The 17,382-nt window shown below is 44.0% G+C and overlaps 2 protein-coding genes across 2 annotated transcripts; one reads left to right on the top strand and one right to left on the bottom strand.

Annotated features, from left to right (window-relative positions):
* Positions 1–1,141: 1,141 nt before the first annotated feature.
* Positions 1,142–1,925, top strand: LOC136455470 (gibberellin 20 oxidase 2-like). Its single transcript, XM_066455482.1, has 2 exons — positions 1,142–1,312; positions 1,629–1,925. Exons 1-2 carry the CDS (start codon positions 1,142–1,144, stop codon positions 1,923–1,925), a joined length of 468 nt encoding a protein of 155 aa, XP_066311579.1.
* A 7,642-nt stretch (positions 1,926–9,567) lies between these two features.
* On the bottom strand, positions 9,568–17,046 carry LOC136450948 (probable methyltransferase PMT26). The gene is made up of 9 exons (XM_066451643.1): positions 16,880–17,046; positions 15,256–16,365; positions 15,012–15,161; positions 14,362–14,632; positions 14,166–14,276; positions 13,574–13,748; positions 13,215–13,487; positions 12,528–12,722; positions 9,568–10,018 (listed from the first exon to the last, which is right to left on the bottom strand). The coding sequence occupies exons 2-9, from the start codon at positions 16,237–16,239 to the stop codon at positions 9,802–9,804; spliced, it is 2,376 nt and encodes a 791-aa protein (XP_066307740.1). The 5' UTR covers positions 16,240–16,365; positions 16,880–17,046; the 3' UTR covers positions 9,568–9,801.
* Positions 17,047–17,382: the final 336 nt, after the last annotated feature.

The following is a 17,382-nucleotide window of genomic DNA, read 5'->3' as shown; positions in this document are numbered from 1 at the left end:
AAATCCAAACTAAACATGTTAATTCAGGGTGGCGGGTCCCACATGAGGCCGTGCCTCCCTCCAAATGTTCCATCCCTGCTTCGTCTAAGGATGGCAATGAGGATGTACCCGTCGGGTATCGCCGGAACGTTCTTTTCCTCGCTACAGAGAATTCATCCCGTTCCCGTCCTCATTAACTGTCTCGGATATAGATTCTTGCCCATTCCCATACCCGTCAGGCATCGGTCGGGTAACAGATACCCAACAGGTACTGCATACCCGATAAATAAGGACACTTGGGGCCGCAGCTTTGCAATCGGAGACATTTCTTCTTCACTCGGGTATAAGTGTCGGAGTCTCGGAGATGCCGAGGAGAAGAAGCGAGGTTGCGAGGAGGACGAGCAAAGGTGGCAGAGAGACCAAACTGAGGAAACGAGGGGCACGAGCGCTCATGAGGCAGGCGTGCTTATGCTTGCTAGCGGAGATGGTGAGGAAAAATTGAACTAGGGTTCCTAGAACACACAAACTATATATATGATTATTCAGATTTGGGCCAAAATACCTATGTTGAGCTTATTTGGGCCTAATACTCACATGAAAGCTCAAATAGTCGGGTTCCCCAACGAGTAACGGGGACGGGTAAACAGAGAACGTTCCGGTACCCGCTATACCCGTCGGGGATGGATTCTTGCCTATTTAGATGCCCACGGGTAAAGATATGATCACATCCCCGTCCCCTAATGGATCAAATACCCATCGGGTATCGGGTATCGGGGTCGGTTACCATCTTTAGCTTCGTCTTTGTCGTTGCTCGCGAACTCGCTCTCCTCCCTTGTTACAAGTACCCCCACCCACCCGGATAGCTTCCCTGCACACTCGTAGCCCGCACATCTTATGGTGTCCCAAGAACGGCAAGAGCCAGGTCTGCCTAGCTCATAGGCATCATAGACTTATATACGGGAAGGCCCCTAGGTTAGGGTATCCTCAAGTTGTAAATCTCTGACATTTGTAACCTCACCCGATATAGTGAAGATTTGCTGGTTGGTGCCCGTGGTTTTTTCTCTTCCACATTGAGAGGGTTTTCCACATTAAAATCTTGTGTCTCATGTGTTTGATCTACTCTTCTTCATCGTTTATTACGTATCGTTTATAACAGTGCGCAATGACGACCGCGCGGGGCTGCACCGCGGCGCAGGTGGCGGCGGCGTGCGCGACGCACGGGTTCTTCCAGGTATGCGGGCACGGCGTGGACGTGGACGTGGCCCTGGGACACGCCGCGCTGGACGGCGCCAGCGACTTCTTCCGGCTGCCGCTGGCCGAGAAGCACGCGCGCGCACGCTGACCGGTTCGCGTCCAAGCTCCCCTGGAAGGAGACCCTGTCCTTCGGCTTCCACGACGGCGCCGCGTCGCCCGACGTCGCGGACTACTTCACCGGCACCCTCGGCCAAGATTTCGAGCCAATGGGGTAAGTGAGTAAGAAGAAGCGCGGATTTACATTTACCGCAACAATCCTTCCTGTGCTTTCGACAAGGCTTGTTTTCAGTGTATATATGTTGCGGACACCCCGGAAAACGATCACGTCTTCCGTCCGACACGATGGTTCTTGTGCACTGTACTAACCCACCCCTGTATGTACGCATGCCATGCAGGCGCTGTCCAACGGGCGGTACAAGAGCTGCCTGCACCGCGCGGTGGTGAACCAGCGGCAGGAGCGGCGGTCGCTGGCCTTCTTCCTGTGCCCGCGCGAGGACCGGGTGGTGCGCCCGCCGGCCAGCAGCGCCACGCCGCGGCAGTACCCGGACTTCACCTGGGCCGACCTCATGCGCTTCACGCAGCGCCACTACCGCGCCGACACCCGCACGCTGGACGCCTTCACCCGCTGGCTCTCCCACGGCCCGGCCCAGGAGGCAGCAACGGCAGCGGCGGCGGCGGCTCCCTGCACCTAGCGAGCGAGCCGGGCCAAACAAAAACAAAGGACATCTCTTTCGCTGGGGCCCGCGCGGGGGTTCGCCCACGTGCGCGCCCAGGTGGGCGCTGGCCACGGGGCAGGTGGCAGACACGTGGCCCACGGGCCCCGCGCGGCCTTCCCATTTTTGGACGCTGCCCTAGGACTACTAGTGTACATACGCAAAAATACATATATACGTATTTTCTATATCTCTTATTGTCAAAGCATAAGACTTTAGCCGCCAACCAGGCTAGCCACGTCGTCCTGAATTCCTCTCACCATCCGATCTCGCGTTCGAAGGTCCAGATCGTTTGAAGCGGATTTTTCGCCTGCAGCCGCTTCTCCTTCTTCTGATTAGCTTCTCTCGCTTCTCCTCTGCTTCTTCCGCTTCTCGTCAGAATCCAGTCAACCAAATATATATAGCAACTTCCGCTTCTCCTTTCTGATTCTTCTTCTCACCCCCTCCTCTCCCTCTCTCTCTCTCTCTCTTCGCTCTCTCTCCCTCTTCTTCCCGACGCGGACAGGGGCGACGGCGGCAGTCACGAGCGGTGCGCGACCGCGGCGGCCGTGCTCCTCCTCCGTCTCATCCCCTCCTCCTCTCTCCCTCCATCTCCTGCCTCTCACCTCCGTTTCTCTTTCCCCTTCCTCTCTCTCCCCTTCCCTCCCGATGCGGCAGCGGGCGGCGTGGCCGGCTCCCCACGCTGTGTGCGGCCGGCCCGAAGCGACGCCGCCCCCTCCCCCACACTTACGTGTTGTTTTCATAGTTGTTTTGTCTTCATCGGATTTTTTGCCTTCACTCTTGCCTGTTCTAGGGTTAGGATTTTGGCCAGCTCTAGGTATGAAGAGTTCGTTCTAGGGTTACCTAACTTTAGGTACGAGGAGTTTCCCTGCGATTTTAGCATGCATGATTTCATAGATTCATTCATATGCCCAAACCGTGATACTTATCTACTACTTTTTGTGCAGATCCTATGTGGTTGGAAGAAATTATTTTTCTCTTACCTCAAATATAATGCTCTGGTATGCTCTACAAGTCTCATGCCCTTTTGCTTTATTGTCTTATATCTATGTCCTTTGAAATTTGGGGTAAAATTGAAACTTGAGGCTCGTTGGAAATATGCTCTGGTATGCTCTACAAGTCTCGTGCTCTTTTGGTCTATTGTCTTATATCTATGTTCTTTGAAATTTGATAGTCGAGGCTTGTTGGAAATAGTTATTTTCCTCTTAGCTTAAAAATGATGTGCTCTGTTATGTTGTACGAGTCCCACGTCGTTTTGCTCTATGGTCTTATATTCATGTTTTTTGAGATTTGGAATAAAATTGATAGTCGAGGGTTTTAGTTTCTCAATTTTTTGGGACAACATCCACATATCGCCGCATCAATCAAAAAAACTATTAGACATTGTTAAATGAGGGGGTTTATTCTAATACAAAATGACTTTGTGTACTCCTATATATAATGTTTAGTTCTTTTCCGGTCGTAGTTAAAAATCTAAAACATCTTATGCTATCTAGATGACACGCTGTGTCTTGTTCCTTTTTAATTTATCCCGGTGCTTATATTTCCTACTCTCTTTATTTATGCTGGTAGCTAAATATCTATTAGAGCAACTACATCAAACCACTCTACCACTACATCCTGGTTCTATGTTGCCTCTTAACTCATATACACACCCATATATAATGTTTCCTTCATTTTATGGTGGCAGCTAAAAGTCTAAAATATCTTAGGCTAAAGAAATTACACATCATGCCTTGTGTCTTTTTAGCCTATCCCGATGCTCATGTATTCTGTTCTCTTCATTTATGTTTGGCTGGTAATGTATTATAGCTGACACTTTATTTTTTGCTATGAGCAGGCTGCCATAGCACTATATTTTTCTTATGGAAAATGTATAGATTCATTGATGTGCATTTTAGTATAATTATCATGGTGCCCTCCTGTGCATGAAAGTTGCTTGTGTCACCGTTTGTGTTGCTACAAGGGCAGCAGGAATGACGAGTACGTTAGCCACCCAACACAAATTGCTCTTAGTTGGCAAGAAGTTCAACAGAGAGCTTATCTCTGACCTTTCTGCAACAACATTAGGTCCACCACTGCACCACAACGTTGTTTCCTCTTCTGAAACTGTTAAGGTAGCAACTAGATACTTTACTTTGTATTATGTAGTTCTTTTAGCGCTTCAAGCAAGATTACTCAGATTTTATGCTTCATCTTGCTGCAAATATTAGATGATGTCATGAGTTCATCTATTAAAGTGTATGAGAATTCATTTATTAAAGTGTATGGCAGTTCATCTACTAAAGTGTATGTCTTCTCAGTGTTTTTCTTTTAAAAAAAAACTCCACTCCAAATGCATGCTGCAATGGTCTATCTGTGCTATTCCTTTTCTTCCTAAATTGATTATCTGCATCTTTTTGGCTGCAGTTCCATTTCATAGATCATGGGGAAAACGAGGTTGGATTAATAGTAGAGTCTCCTTTTGCATCTTTACATGTAATAATCCTTGTGATAAAGATGATTATCTCCTTTGGTTCATTATATTAAGATTTTAGGTATCCATATACTTTTTAGTTTGCTCCCATAGTCTAACCACTTGGTGGTTTTATCAGGCCTACGTCCCAGAAACACATTGAAGTTGCTACGCATGGTGTTAGGCTAAGCTATATTCCGAGAGGCATCTTCGTAAGCCTTCATATCGTTATCTTGATTCTTCCTATGCTTGTGGCCTGCAGTAGAGCAACTGTGCTTTTTTTATATATGTATACAAAATTGTACCACTATTAAATGCAGTCTATATTTATAGCACACCACGCCTGATCAAATGTAGCTTGAGTTTCACATATCCTGCCTTTTTCTAATTTCCTGATGCTGCCACCGACTACTGTCACAATATTATGGTCGATATTTAAAGCACACCATGTCAGGTCATATATAGATTTAGTTTCACAGATCCTACCTTTTTCTAATCTTCTGATGGTGCTACCAACTTTGTAAGAACAATTATGAGATTTTAGCAAATTGACAAGTTTTAAATGGTCACTGACAATTGAGAGCCACAAACTGATTCCAAGAATTCAGGATAAACATTAATGTTCAATAGATCTTTGAATATTGTTGCATTGTTTGTTTGAACATAGCACATTTATAGAATCTCTTCTTATACTTATATATGTTCAGAGTTCTTTAAACTTGGTGAAATAATAAATTATACATTGGTGGTGCATATAATTGTAGAGCTGGAACATCGACAATCCATAGATGCAGAGTTGTATTTATTAACAAGATAATGTCTAGCAAGCCTAAGAAGCCTGTTACTCTTCTATGGTTGCCTGCTACAGTTTTGACTTGGACTATTTTTTTCCAACGCTTCAGAAAGATACAAGAGTAGAAAGGCCAACTTAGAGCAGCAGTAAAGTATGGGGAATGTCAAAGCCATAGTGCTTTATCGGTGTTGATAAATAGTTTTGCCATTAGATTTCCTAAACAAATAGCGCTTCAACTTCTAACTGGACTACTTCTAATTTCGGTACTTATATAGCTTTACTAAAATTATTTGATGGCCAAGATCATGGATACCTAGAGATTAGAGGTAGCCAGAATCTCTTCTTAGCCATCTGATAGAAGTGCTTCCTTTACGAGACAGTGCACAAAATTTTGGTGATGGTTCTGATATGTATATGTTCTTGTATATCTAAACTGTCCTAATGAAACTCTTCTTTTGAGTTTTGGCATCTATGGATTGTCCATTTTCATGTGACATAGACCAAGCTCCTATTATGCTAGGATTAGTGCTTATCCTCAATCGCTAAAATCTCATCCATTTGCATTTGAGATGTGTTCCGTAAAAGTTTCTCGTATGTTTGGCTCTTTGCTATATTAATTGAAGATATGTCCCATAAAAGTTTCTTATATGTTTTAACTCTTTGGTTGTTGCATTGGAGATGTATTTTAGAAAAATCACATCTAATTACTATTTGTATTTGCTTGTAGTTATCCCAAACATTCGTAAGCATTTGTTCTGGTTCTACAAGTAGTTACATAATTATAACGGATTTATTATTATGGTATTAGAAGATGTCCATGTTCTATTGTATTGCTCGTTTGGTTAAAAACCTCTTAAAAAAGGCTAATTGACTAGCATGGTTCGTTCTGATTGTTTGACAGAATCTACAGATTCAGGCACTAATTTCTCAAATGCCGGCCATACACCATGTCGTCTTCTGGACATAAACAATCCTCAGGTATGTCATCTGACAAGCAACAGAGATAACAATCATGCACTCACCTTCCTTTTCATAACACCTTGGAACACAAATATCGCTATAAATAGATAAAAACATAGACATCTATTTATGTGGGAACGCTTTCTGTACATACAAATGAGTCAAAAAAATTACTTCCGGTTCCAACCACCAAGATTCCCATAAACATCTCTCAACCATAGCCTGTAATTTATCCATAGGTTCATGCCTACTGAATCCATGACATGAAATGCTTCGTAAATTTAAGAGTTCTTGTTTGAATATTGCAAGATTAAAATAGCCTTAAATTTAAAACATTGCCTTATTACTTCTCTTTATACCATCCCTACTTGCCAACACAGCCACCTCACATGCAAACTTCTCAAATGCCTTTGATTTTGCAGCGGCAGCAGCCATGGACACGTACCAATATCCCAATGGCCCATTTCGCTGCAACCAATTGATCTCACTTCCGACGATGACTTCAACATGCAGATCATGCACGAAGAATAAGATGCAAGACTAGGTATGCCTCAACATCACAGATCCTTTGTTTTTATAAACTTTTATTTACATTTGTTCCTTATTGGTTCTAACCCCGCTCCCTCCACACACCTCGCCACACACGTACATTCAGTCCCAGAAAATTTAGTTGATTACGACTGCCTGCCGGCAGACTACGGTGACCATGAAAATGACGCGGCTCTATCTGATTCAGCAGGTACAACTAAAATAGATATAAATAATAGATCAGCTAAACACTTCATAAGCCCAACACTCTATACCTCTTTTTCACTGTTCTACAAGTTCTATATCTGAATGCAGTCACCACAGCGAGGGCATGTGCCGCTACCAAGAATCAGGTACACCGATTGTCTCTCATCATTTGCCAACTTTATCATATACTTTATATACCACATATAACTCACACATCTATATGCATACACAGATTCATCCATCAGCCCCTGATGCTTCGAATAGAACAACAAGGTATTGCCAGATAATAAGATTGACATCAGCATCTGCACAACTGCTACCTGATGCTTATTTATTATGTATAATATGCATGCTCATGTGCACAGCAGTACCACTACATATATCGTTGCCTAACATATGCAGCCTAGAATTGTACAGTTAAGACATTCCCAGCTTTGTAGAATATAACCATCTAACGTATGTGCTTTACCACAACTTTTACATGTAATGTAAGCATCCTGTAAGTTTCAGCTTATCACATCGCCACAAATATGTACGGTAGTACATCATATATGACATGAAAACTCTACATTAAAAAACCTGAGCTTATTCTCTTACCGCCGCGTGCGAAGGCGCGTGGCATTCACTAGTATATATAAGCAAGGCGGCCCGGTGCCCTTTTCTTGTTTTGTCGACAACTGTTTTGATCCCATTCTATTCTATGGACCATGGATATGATGGATGGTTCAATGTTTGTACGTACGTGCTCCACGTAACCAACTACTCTGGCAGCGGTAGCGCACGGGTGCCGAATGTTTCCTGGGCCCGGAGAGGATCGCTTCTCCTCTCACGCTGTGAATGAATGAGGAAAATGCTGCGTAGAAAGTTCCAGACGTTTCCAAATTCCCAACGTTTTTGTGGCGTCCATGGCCATGGGGCGACCCACACTTCCAGACGTCTCCAGGTTCCAAATCTTCTTGCTTCACAACACCTTCTTCCCACATTCATTTGTCTCGTCGCTTTACCATTCGCTGCTCTCCTGTGTTAGTGGCGGGGCGGGGGCGCCACTCTTGCCCCGTCTGTGAGAGAGAAATTTTAAGTCGAAACATTCGACATTTCGACCGACTGATTGTAGTATCCCTAAATTTGTGCACATATTTCTTTGTTTATTGGCCTCGTTTGCTGGTTTGAAACTTACTGAAACTGACTGAAAAATACTGTTCCGATTGAAAAAAGAAGTCGAACAAACCGAATATAAGGTAAGCCGAACAGGGCCATGATCTCTAGACATGGGACGATGGGAAAGGCAGATTTAGCTATTTAAGCTTTGTTTAGTTCCTCCCTTAAAGTTTACTTCATATCTCATTAAATATTTGACACGTGCATGGAGTATTAAATATAGACTAAAAAAACTAAATGCACAGTTTGCGACTAATTTGCGAGACAAATCTTCCAAGCCTAATTAGTCTATGATTTGACAATGTGGTGCTACAGTACACATACGCTAATGATGGATTAATTAGACTTAATAAATTTGTTTCGTGCATTACTGACGAATTCTGTAATTTTTTTTATTAGTATCCGAACACCCCATATGACATCTCAGGACATCTGATATAACACTTCAAAACTTTACGCCTTGAATCAAGACCATAGAAGACCCTTCAATTCAGAACTTCAGATGCACAAATCGAGGTTGCAGGAACCAGCGGCCTGGCTTGCCCGGATTCTTATTTCGGACATGGCCAACTACTAGACCACTAGTCACTAGATTCATCTGAGATGCCAATTGCTAAGTGACAAGGATACACTTGCACTGATAGCTGTATTATGTACAAGGGAAAACCATCCATGTGTAGCTGCATTTCAGTGAGAGCCGAGACACACAAAAAAAAAGGCAACAAAAAAAAACTTACTGCAGTTTTATCTTCTCTGCATTGAACCTCTTCCAACCATGCCGCATCCTGAACAGTTTTGTATCTTGCCACCACAAACATAGGCCTTGTTTAGATTTCAAAAAATTTTACGCAGTACCCATCACATCGAATTTTGCGGCACATACATGGAGTACTAAATGTAGACGAAAAGAAAACTAATTGCACAGTTGGGTGAGAAATCGTGAGACGAAACTTTTGAACCTAATTAGTCCATAATTAGACACTAATTGCCAAATATAAACGAATGTGCTACAGTAGTCAAAATCCAAAAAAAATTGGATCTAAACGGGACCTTAGAAAAATCCACATATTCAATGTCAGCAACATCATCTTCTCTCTAGAAAACAATACATAAAATCAACATTTAAGTATCATAACAATTATAAAATTAAAATTTATATGAAAAAACTGAAAATAAGGTTTACGTACCAATAAAATAGATGTACACTTCTAAGCCAGCATCATCATCTTCTAGATTCACAGTCGTAGGCTGATAGGCCTCAACTTGTTTCAGCTCGTGAGCTAGTACGTTAAAATAGCGAACTAGACTTCCGGCTTAACTCATAAAAAAAGTTAAAACGAGCCAAGATAAGCCGACCACGAGTCGAGCAAGTTTGCGAGCCGCGAGTATTTTGCACAGCCCTAGTCACAGAGACAGCAGCTCGGTAGCACCAAGCATGTCACTGTAGACTGTTGGGTGTTACGTAAACAACTTGTACAACAGCTCAAATATAGCATATGCACACAGGACTGTTCAACTGCTATCCGACAAACTGGACAAGGTGCCCAATTGAACTGAATGTACCTGTGATTTCCAACAAACTATCTTACAGCTGCGTTGTGAAACAACAAATGGGGGGAAACAGATGTGTTTTATTCTACAGTTACACCAAAGGGTTTGTCCTTTCAGCATCAACAAGAATCATAGGCATATCTAGAGAGAAAATTCCTCTAATTTTACCCTACTTGGTAACAGTTTTCTTCAACACACATATTTCACGTGCTTGCATCAAGTTCCTTGGGCCGCCACATCGACTTCTCGACGCAGAGCAAGCCCTCGTTGCCCTTGGTGTAGGTCATCCGCACCTCCCACTGCAAGGACTTGGACATGCTTTCCAGTTCGTTTATTGTGTCCGCAGTGTCCCTCACAATCAGTTTGCCTTGTGGCCTCAATACACGATCAACCTCCGCAAAAACTGCCGTCAATTTGCATCTGTAAACAAGCAACACAGATTTAGTATCTGAAACACCGCAGGTAAACAACACAGGTTTAGTTGCAAGAAGCATAAAGCATGCAAACATGCTACTTGTACATATCAAAGAAACTTGTCAAACTCAACAATTCATTATTGTTTTCTTGCTGAACTAATCACATCAGTAGGCTTGAACTTATGGGTCTCATGTTAGTGTTGATCTCATCCGACTCGGCCCAATGGTCGAGTTGGGCCTTGATCCAGTGCCCTGATCGGGGGGCATCCAACCAAAACAAGGTTGGTGGACCCCCGTTGCGCCGCACCATATAGAAGTAGGTGGGAGCCAGGGCACATGATACGAGGTTCACCTGAGCCGCTAGATGCCCCCACCTACTTCCTAAACCTAGACCGATCAAAAGGGGTGCTGCCAGCAACAGGAAGCACCATCATTGTCTCTGCGCCACGCCGGACGTCTACGCCACGCCGGACTCCATTGCGTCCTCTACCCCGACGTCGACGCCACCGGATCCACCGCTGCCGGAGGTGTTATTGGCGCATTAAGATTTGGAGTTACATCAGATGGATGTAAAGACGGCATTCCACAACGGGGATTTATATGAAAAACGTTTACATGGCACAACTCAAAAGGTTTTATCATGGAAGAAAAGAACATAAGGGATGCCACCTGTAAAAATCCATTTATGGATTAAAAGTAAGTCTCTAGACAGTAGTATTTGAAGTTGATGAAATAATAAAAAAGTTTAAATTTTTTTTAAAAGAAAATGAGAAGGACAATAGCGTTTATGCGAAGTTTAAGAATGGAAAATTCATTTTTCATATCCTGTGAATAGATGACATTCTACTCATTAGCAGTGATGTTAATCTGTCATTGAAGAAGAAATTTTGTCCTTAAGTTTCAATGTGTATGATCTTGGTGAAGCGTCATTGGTTCTAGGAATTGAAATTCAACGAGATAGAAGAAAATGAGGTATTAGGACTATCGCAATACTTAAAAAAGATTTTAAAGAAATAAAGTATGCATGCGAGTAAACCTACACCTGCTCCTATAGTCAAGGATAATAGTTTTGGGAATTTTAAGTATTCCAGAAACCGATATGAGATCGATCAAATGAACATGGTTCCATATGCTTCAACTGTTGGAAGCTTGTTGAGTGTATAAGTACAAATAAGAACTTACCCTGACGTAGTTTACGTATTCAGAATATTTTGGCAAAAGTCCAGTCCAAACATAGATCATTGGAATGGAGTTAAAAATGTCTTGAATTTTGCAAAGTATCATAGACCTCATGCTGAGTAAGAAAGAACAAGAACTCTCAAAAGGTTGAGAGTACAGATGTTAAGTCTTGGCGAGATGTGTAGTGAAATCCACAGCAATTGCTAACACTCGCGGTTGGAATATTATTATGGAAAAGCTCCAAAAAAAACAGTTATGGTGTCATCAGTGATGCATACCATAGTATAGCTTGACATAAGGCTTAGGCAAAAGGAGGTTAAGAGAATTTGTACCCGGATTTAACAATGATAGACAACAGCAATAACCATTTAAAGTAAGTTAACTCCTAACACAACATGAAGTGTGCTGCCAAACATATTGACACTAAGTTATATGTTGTAAAGGAAAAAATCTAGAATCATTTTGAAAGCATTGAGAACATAAGTATCGATTAAGTACTTGCAGATCCGCTTACCAAAGGCTTACCACCCAGTGCATTCAGAGAACACACAGTCGACATGGGTTTACGGGAAAGCCTGTGATTTCTGGATACTAAGAGCCTAGTTGAATATCTATTTCAAAATAGAGAGGTGCATTGTAACTGTTAAATCTAATGGCAACTGACCGTGACGATGAAGCACGCTCAATGCACTGATCTGTGATGAAATGAGAAAAAGATAAAGAAAGTTAAGTTTAAGTATGAGGTGAGATCAAGGGAGGGATTGTTAGTGTTGATCTCATCCGACTCGGCCCAACGGTCGAGTCGGGCCTTCATCCAGTGCCCTAATCGGAGGCATCCAACCAAACCAAGGTTGTTGAGCCCCCGTTGCGCAGCACCATATAGAAGCAGGTAGGGGCAAGGCACATGATACAAGGTTTACATGAGCAGCTAGACGTCCCACCTACTTCCTAAACCTAGACCAATCGAGAGGGGTGCTGCCAGCAACGGGAAGCGCCATCACTGCCTCTGCGCCACGCCGAACGTCTACGCCATGCCGGACTCCACTGCGTCCTCTACCCCGACACCACCGCCACCAGATCCACCACCGCCGGACGACGCCACCGACTGGACCTCGACATGGACGGCTCATCCTTCCCCAAAGCCGACGGTCAGCCACTCCTACATCTCCCTCTCTCTCACTGTCTCCCTCTCTGTATCAAGTTATAGGTTGAATTGAACTAAACAAGAACCGGATTCATCCTCTAATCTACACCTAGATGATCCTAAGAACTTAACATCTCACCGGTATATATACCAGAAGGATAGAATAATGTGAAGAACACGAAATACAAACCTCTTTTTGAGCTTTGAGAATAGATGGTCCGCGTGCAGAAGGTCATACGTTCTTGGGTAAGTGCTGAAAGACTCGCACCAGTCATGGTACATACCAAACAAGCCACGCTCGTAAATGATGGGCAGTGTGTCTGGTGAATCAATCGGCACAATATTCATGACCCAGACCTTTTGGTCCCTCAGAGCTGCAGCAAAACTGCCATGCAACGATATAAAGCATTAGTCCAGAAGAAGGTGCTAAAATGCATTTCTCTTTGTCAACAGTCTTCAGTAAAAAAAAAAGAATTTTAAAACCAAAACCAAGAAAGATAATTTCTCCAGCTTAACTGAAAGAAAGAAAGAAAAATGCTCAATGACTTATGGTGGACAAGTTGCTCATTATGTTTTATGCTAGCTATGTGCCAGCTTGGTTAACTAGTAGTTATATAGTGTGATCTGAATTACAAAAAGGGCGTACCCAGTGCAGAGAGCTCCCGTTCTGTGCGGGGTCTGGAGAAGGGTGTTAGTGGCAAGCCTTACCCACGCCTGTGCAATGCGAGGAGACCACGACTTGAACCCAGGACCTTTCGGCCACAGGCGGTAAGACTCTACCGCTTGCACCAGGCCCGCCCTTTTGTGATCTGAATTAACAAAAAAAAAAGAAGAAAAAAGAAACATGCCCAAGAAACTAAGACAACCATTTACTTACCCTCCATACACAGCTCTCATGTCCATGACATTTCTCACTTTGGACCAGTCAATTCCCATGCCATTCACATACGATTTACTTACAACCCGTTTCCAGTGAGCATTATCTGCCTCAAAATCTTCATTTGCAGGCTTTCCATAGACACCAACCTTGGAACCATCAATAAAGAAAGGGGTCTTCTCAAGCCTTTGCGGCCAAAACTCTGGCCATTTTGATCCTCGAACTTTCGAGCCAACAGGCAGTTTGTGCATGCATGCTTCCAAAGGTACATTCCTGCAAATCAAAAGGTTGTGTAAGCAAAGTAGAGAAGCACTTCACCGCATTGAAAATATGTTCTTCTCAAAGAACCGAAACCATACCAAGCAGCGTCTGCATCATCAGATTCCTTGCACAATGGTGGGTTGTTTTCGGATCTTTTCTCGTAGCAAACGTTGTCTATTGGCTTCTGAAATATGACCATACCAACTTGATTTAACTTATCCTTAGTCTTGTTGACCATCTTCCAGCACATGGACTTTGTCAAAGTGGACATCGCTGAAAAGATTAAGTAGCCATATGTTATGTTAGAAATATAATTCAATTTTGCACAGTTGGTTCATAGCATCTATTTTGAACAAATGCAATCCTTCCCCATCAATGAAAGAAGTTAACCCCTGATACTTAGGATTATTCAGTACTTTCACTCATGAACTGCTGAATTTGTTCTGCCGGTAGTTGCTATACAAGAAAGGGGGAAGTACACACAAGCAATAGTCTGATCTTTTCTTTATGTGTTGCAGTGTACGAAACATAAATTTGGTATGGATGACTTATTAAAGATGGGAGGCTGTATGGTATTTCGAGTTACCAGCTACCCTACTTATGGATCTACACTTCTCAAAGTGATGGTATGCAGTTTTGATATGTGACATTCAGTTAGGGTGAAACTAAACTCAGCAGTTAGTGCAATACCATTCCAAATCTCAACATCCTCTGGGAGCTTTTGGTAAACAGGAGTGGCAGACCAGACAAAGTAACCACCAGGTCGTAGCAAGCGGTTCAATTCCAGCAAAAGCATGCCACCTAAAAGTAGCAGGAGTCAGCAATAAGATTCACTTATATAACAAATGAATAAAAGAAAGGAAGACATGTCACCAACAAGACAAACCTTCAATGTGCCAAGGGACCCTGCAGCGAGCACAATGAATGACATCAAAGACTCTGCTGGGGTATGGAAGTCTCTTGGTGCCCATCACAGCTGATATTGCTGGAATTCCCCTTTCTAATGCAAACTGTACTTGAGCTTCATGCTCATCTTTCGGAGCAAAAGACATGGTAAGCACATCTCTATCAAACATGTACCCTCCAAAGCTGGCAACACCACAACCGACATCTAGAATGACGCGGCTTCGTTTGCCCCATGCAATATCAGGCAGTGCCTGTGAATGGCAGTTTAATCAGCATATGATGAAAGCAAGTGTGACAATATCAAGTTCAAAGACACAACATGAAACTTTCATTATCATGGTACAGTACTAAGCTTATTTGCTAGATTAATATAGGGATGAGACTAAAAAAAGGAAAGTTGTATCCGCCGGAATGAGAGGCTGAAAAAACACATGGCTGGCTGTGAAAGCCTGATGTCATTTAGTCTAGCACATACAAACTGTCCTCAACACCTGTAGATTTCCATAGGGTGGCATTTGACAAATTATGATTGTCGACTAGTGAATCAATCACTGATGCTCAAAAGTGAGACAGATATAAGTCTAATGGGTGACTAATATGGGATGCTAGGATGGTGATGATAATATATACCTGCTGAATAGTATCAATATAGTGGAGGGCACCATTCTTGAACTGAGTCCCACCCCCAGGGAACAGGAGGTAGTCACCTGAGACTTTAACCCAATTTTGATGCCCCTTGTACTCTGCGAGCCTAGTGTGAGGAACATTCTTGTACCATACCTGCAAAAAGCAGCACAACTTGTAATAAGCAAACAGAGATCTTGGTCAACTAAAGATGATTCAGTGTTGTACAATTTAGAATAGACAGAATCACCTTGTCCCTGCTCTTTGGCCACTCAACTGGGCGTTTATATCCTTCTGGGAGTGGAACAAGGCAGGTAGGAGGCTCCTCAGGGCAATGCCTCTCACGATGTTCATAATGTTTGGTAGTTTGAAGCTTCTTGATAGCCTTCTCGTTGTCAAGGCAAGGTATGTAATCTGTCGAGGCACTACTATTACATAATTTCCAGGTATAGCTGGTCGCATCACCTGAAGACTTTGATGACGCTTGGACTTCCTTTTCATTCTTTGACTCTGCAGCCTGTGTGGGGAATGAACCATTCTGGGTATTTGACTCCTTCAGAAGCTCTGATTGGGCCCCATCAGGAAACACCTCGTTGGAGTTAGAGCTCTGATCCTTCTCTCCATTTTCTTCCACCTTCTCTTCTATTTGAGGTTGCTCCTCCTGAGTGACATCACCTTCAGGCTTCTCTTCTTGATCGTCCTTGCTCTCAACATCAGGTTTTTCATCTTCACTCTCATTTGTGATTTCATCACCTTTCTTCTCCCCGTTCTCCCCATCACCATCATTCTTCAAGTCATCTGACCGCCCTTCTGATTTCCCATTTGCATCATCAAACATATCCTTGGTCTCCGCTTTCTCTGTCGGCACTTCCGGCTCCTTCTCTTCAGGCTTCTCAGCGAACTTCTCTTCCTCAGGGGCATCCTTGTTATTGGGCTCCTCCGGGACCGTGGCATCGTTGTTGTCTGTGTCCTCAAATTTCTCAGAACCTTCGCCAGCATTGCCTGATGGTGCCTCCTGTGACGCCCCGAAATTGACAGGCGCAGGCTGCTGCTTCACCACCGCCGGCTTCTTATTCGACGAGATCTCCAGCGGGAAGACAGTGGACGATGTCATCATCCACGCGCCGACTAGGCAAAGCGCCACAAAGACGACGACCGTGGTGGTCGTGCAGAACGCCGACGACGATGAGGACGGCCGGCGGCCGTCCATCTTCCCACCTCGGCCAAATGCCATCAGTGCCTGGCGAACATGTACCGGATCACCAGCCTTCACGCGGTTTATCTCCACCAACTACCGCTGGACCAAGAACCCCAAAAATCGCAGCTTTGTCTGCTCTAGGCTGCTACAGCCGCGCGGCACCTGAAGCAGCAAACCACAAAAGAACTTAAAATCGCTGCGGGTTTAAATCAAGCTGCTGGATCTAAAGACGGAAACGCTGGATCTACTGAAGCAACAACGGAAGGAAGATCCGTTGTTGGTGCTATTAGCTTCTTGTTTGCTACTACTACAGCGGCTCTTTCCCGGTATAAGAACACGGGAAAACGCGGAGAAATCCGCCCGCGTGGCCAAACATGGAAAGAAATTTAGTAAAGCGTGTGCATAAAAAAAAAAACCCGTTCTGTTCCTTCCGCGGAGAGCTACCGCATCTTCCAATTGAGCTGATTCTCAGCTGGGCGCAAAACGCTCACTAATCAATGTCCGATTCCAGAAAATGAAGAAGAATAAAAGAATAGCTAATCCGGCAGCTCGCTCGCTGGCTAGCTAGCTCATCGGCGGAAGGACGGAACCAGCTGTGCCGGATCCAGGACAGCAAGCAGGTGCAAGGAGAGAGAACGGAGCAGCAATGCGGATTGCGGAGGCGGTGGGTTGGTACCTCGCCGGAACCGACCGGAGCTGTCGCGGTGGCCCTCCGCGCGGATCTCGAAGAGTAGTGAGGGGACGGGAGGCGAAGCGCGCCCTTGGGTTCTCTTCTCTGCCTCCGCACCGGGCTCGCCGCGTTATAAAAGCGGGTGGGCAGCGCAGTGTGAGTGGAGTGCAACCTGTTGTGTAGTGTGTCCAGAGCGGAAGCGGAAGCGGAGGAGATGGGTTCGCATTAGACGACCGTACGTAATTATAATATAATATACGCTATACAGTACGTAGTACGGGTTAGATTACTCGGGAGATCTTAGACCAAAATGCCCGATCTGAGTGTTTGGTAGTTTCGTGGATTTGCCCTTTTAAGATGTTGCTATTCCTCCCGGGGCTCAGAAAGAAGAAATGGCGATGCTTTAATTGGGGCAAAAAGGGTTATCGGTACCAAGTTGGCCAAGACCGTACAGGATGGTGGATTATAAGTTAGAGTAGTATTTTTCTTTCATATAAATAATTTACGAT

This window comes from Miscanthus floridulus, chromosome 5, assembly GCF_019320115.1.
Source record: "Miscanthus floridulus cultivar M001 chromosome 5, ASM1932011v1, whole genome shotgun sequence".
NCBI classification, from domain to species: domain Eukaryota; kingdom Viridiplantae; phylum Streptophyta; class Magnoliopsida; order Poales; family Poaceae; genus Miscanthus; species Miscanthus floridulus.
Note: the sequence above shows the minus strand (reverse complement) of the source record. Positions and strands in the feature narration are given on the sequence as shown.

Bases quoted from the DNA above. Each gene is read 5' to 3' on its own strand.
- LOC136455470 (XM_066455482.1), top strand. From the start codon at position 1,142: ATGACGACCGCGCGGGGCTGCACCGCGGCGCAGGTGGCGGCGGCGTGC. The intron at 1,313-1,628 runs GCACGCTGACCG...CATGCCATGCAG, and splicing joins TGGCCGAGAAGCACGCGCGC to GCGCTGTCCAACGGGCGGTA.
- LOC136450948 (XM_066451643.1), bottom strand. From the start codon at position 16,239: ATGGCATTTGGCCGAGGTGGGAAGATGGACGGCCGCCGGCCGTCCTCA. The intron at 14,633-15,011 runs GTATATATTATC...TGCCATTCACAG, and splicing joins ATATTGATACTATTCAGCAG to GCACTGCCTGATATTGCATG. The intron at 14,277-14,361 runs GTTTGTCTTGTT...TGCTACTTTTAG, and splicing joins GGTCCCTTGGCACATTGAAG to GTGGCATGCTTTTGCTGGAA.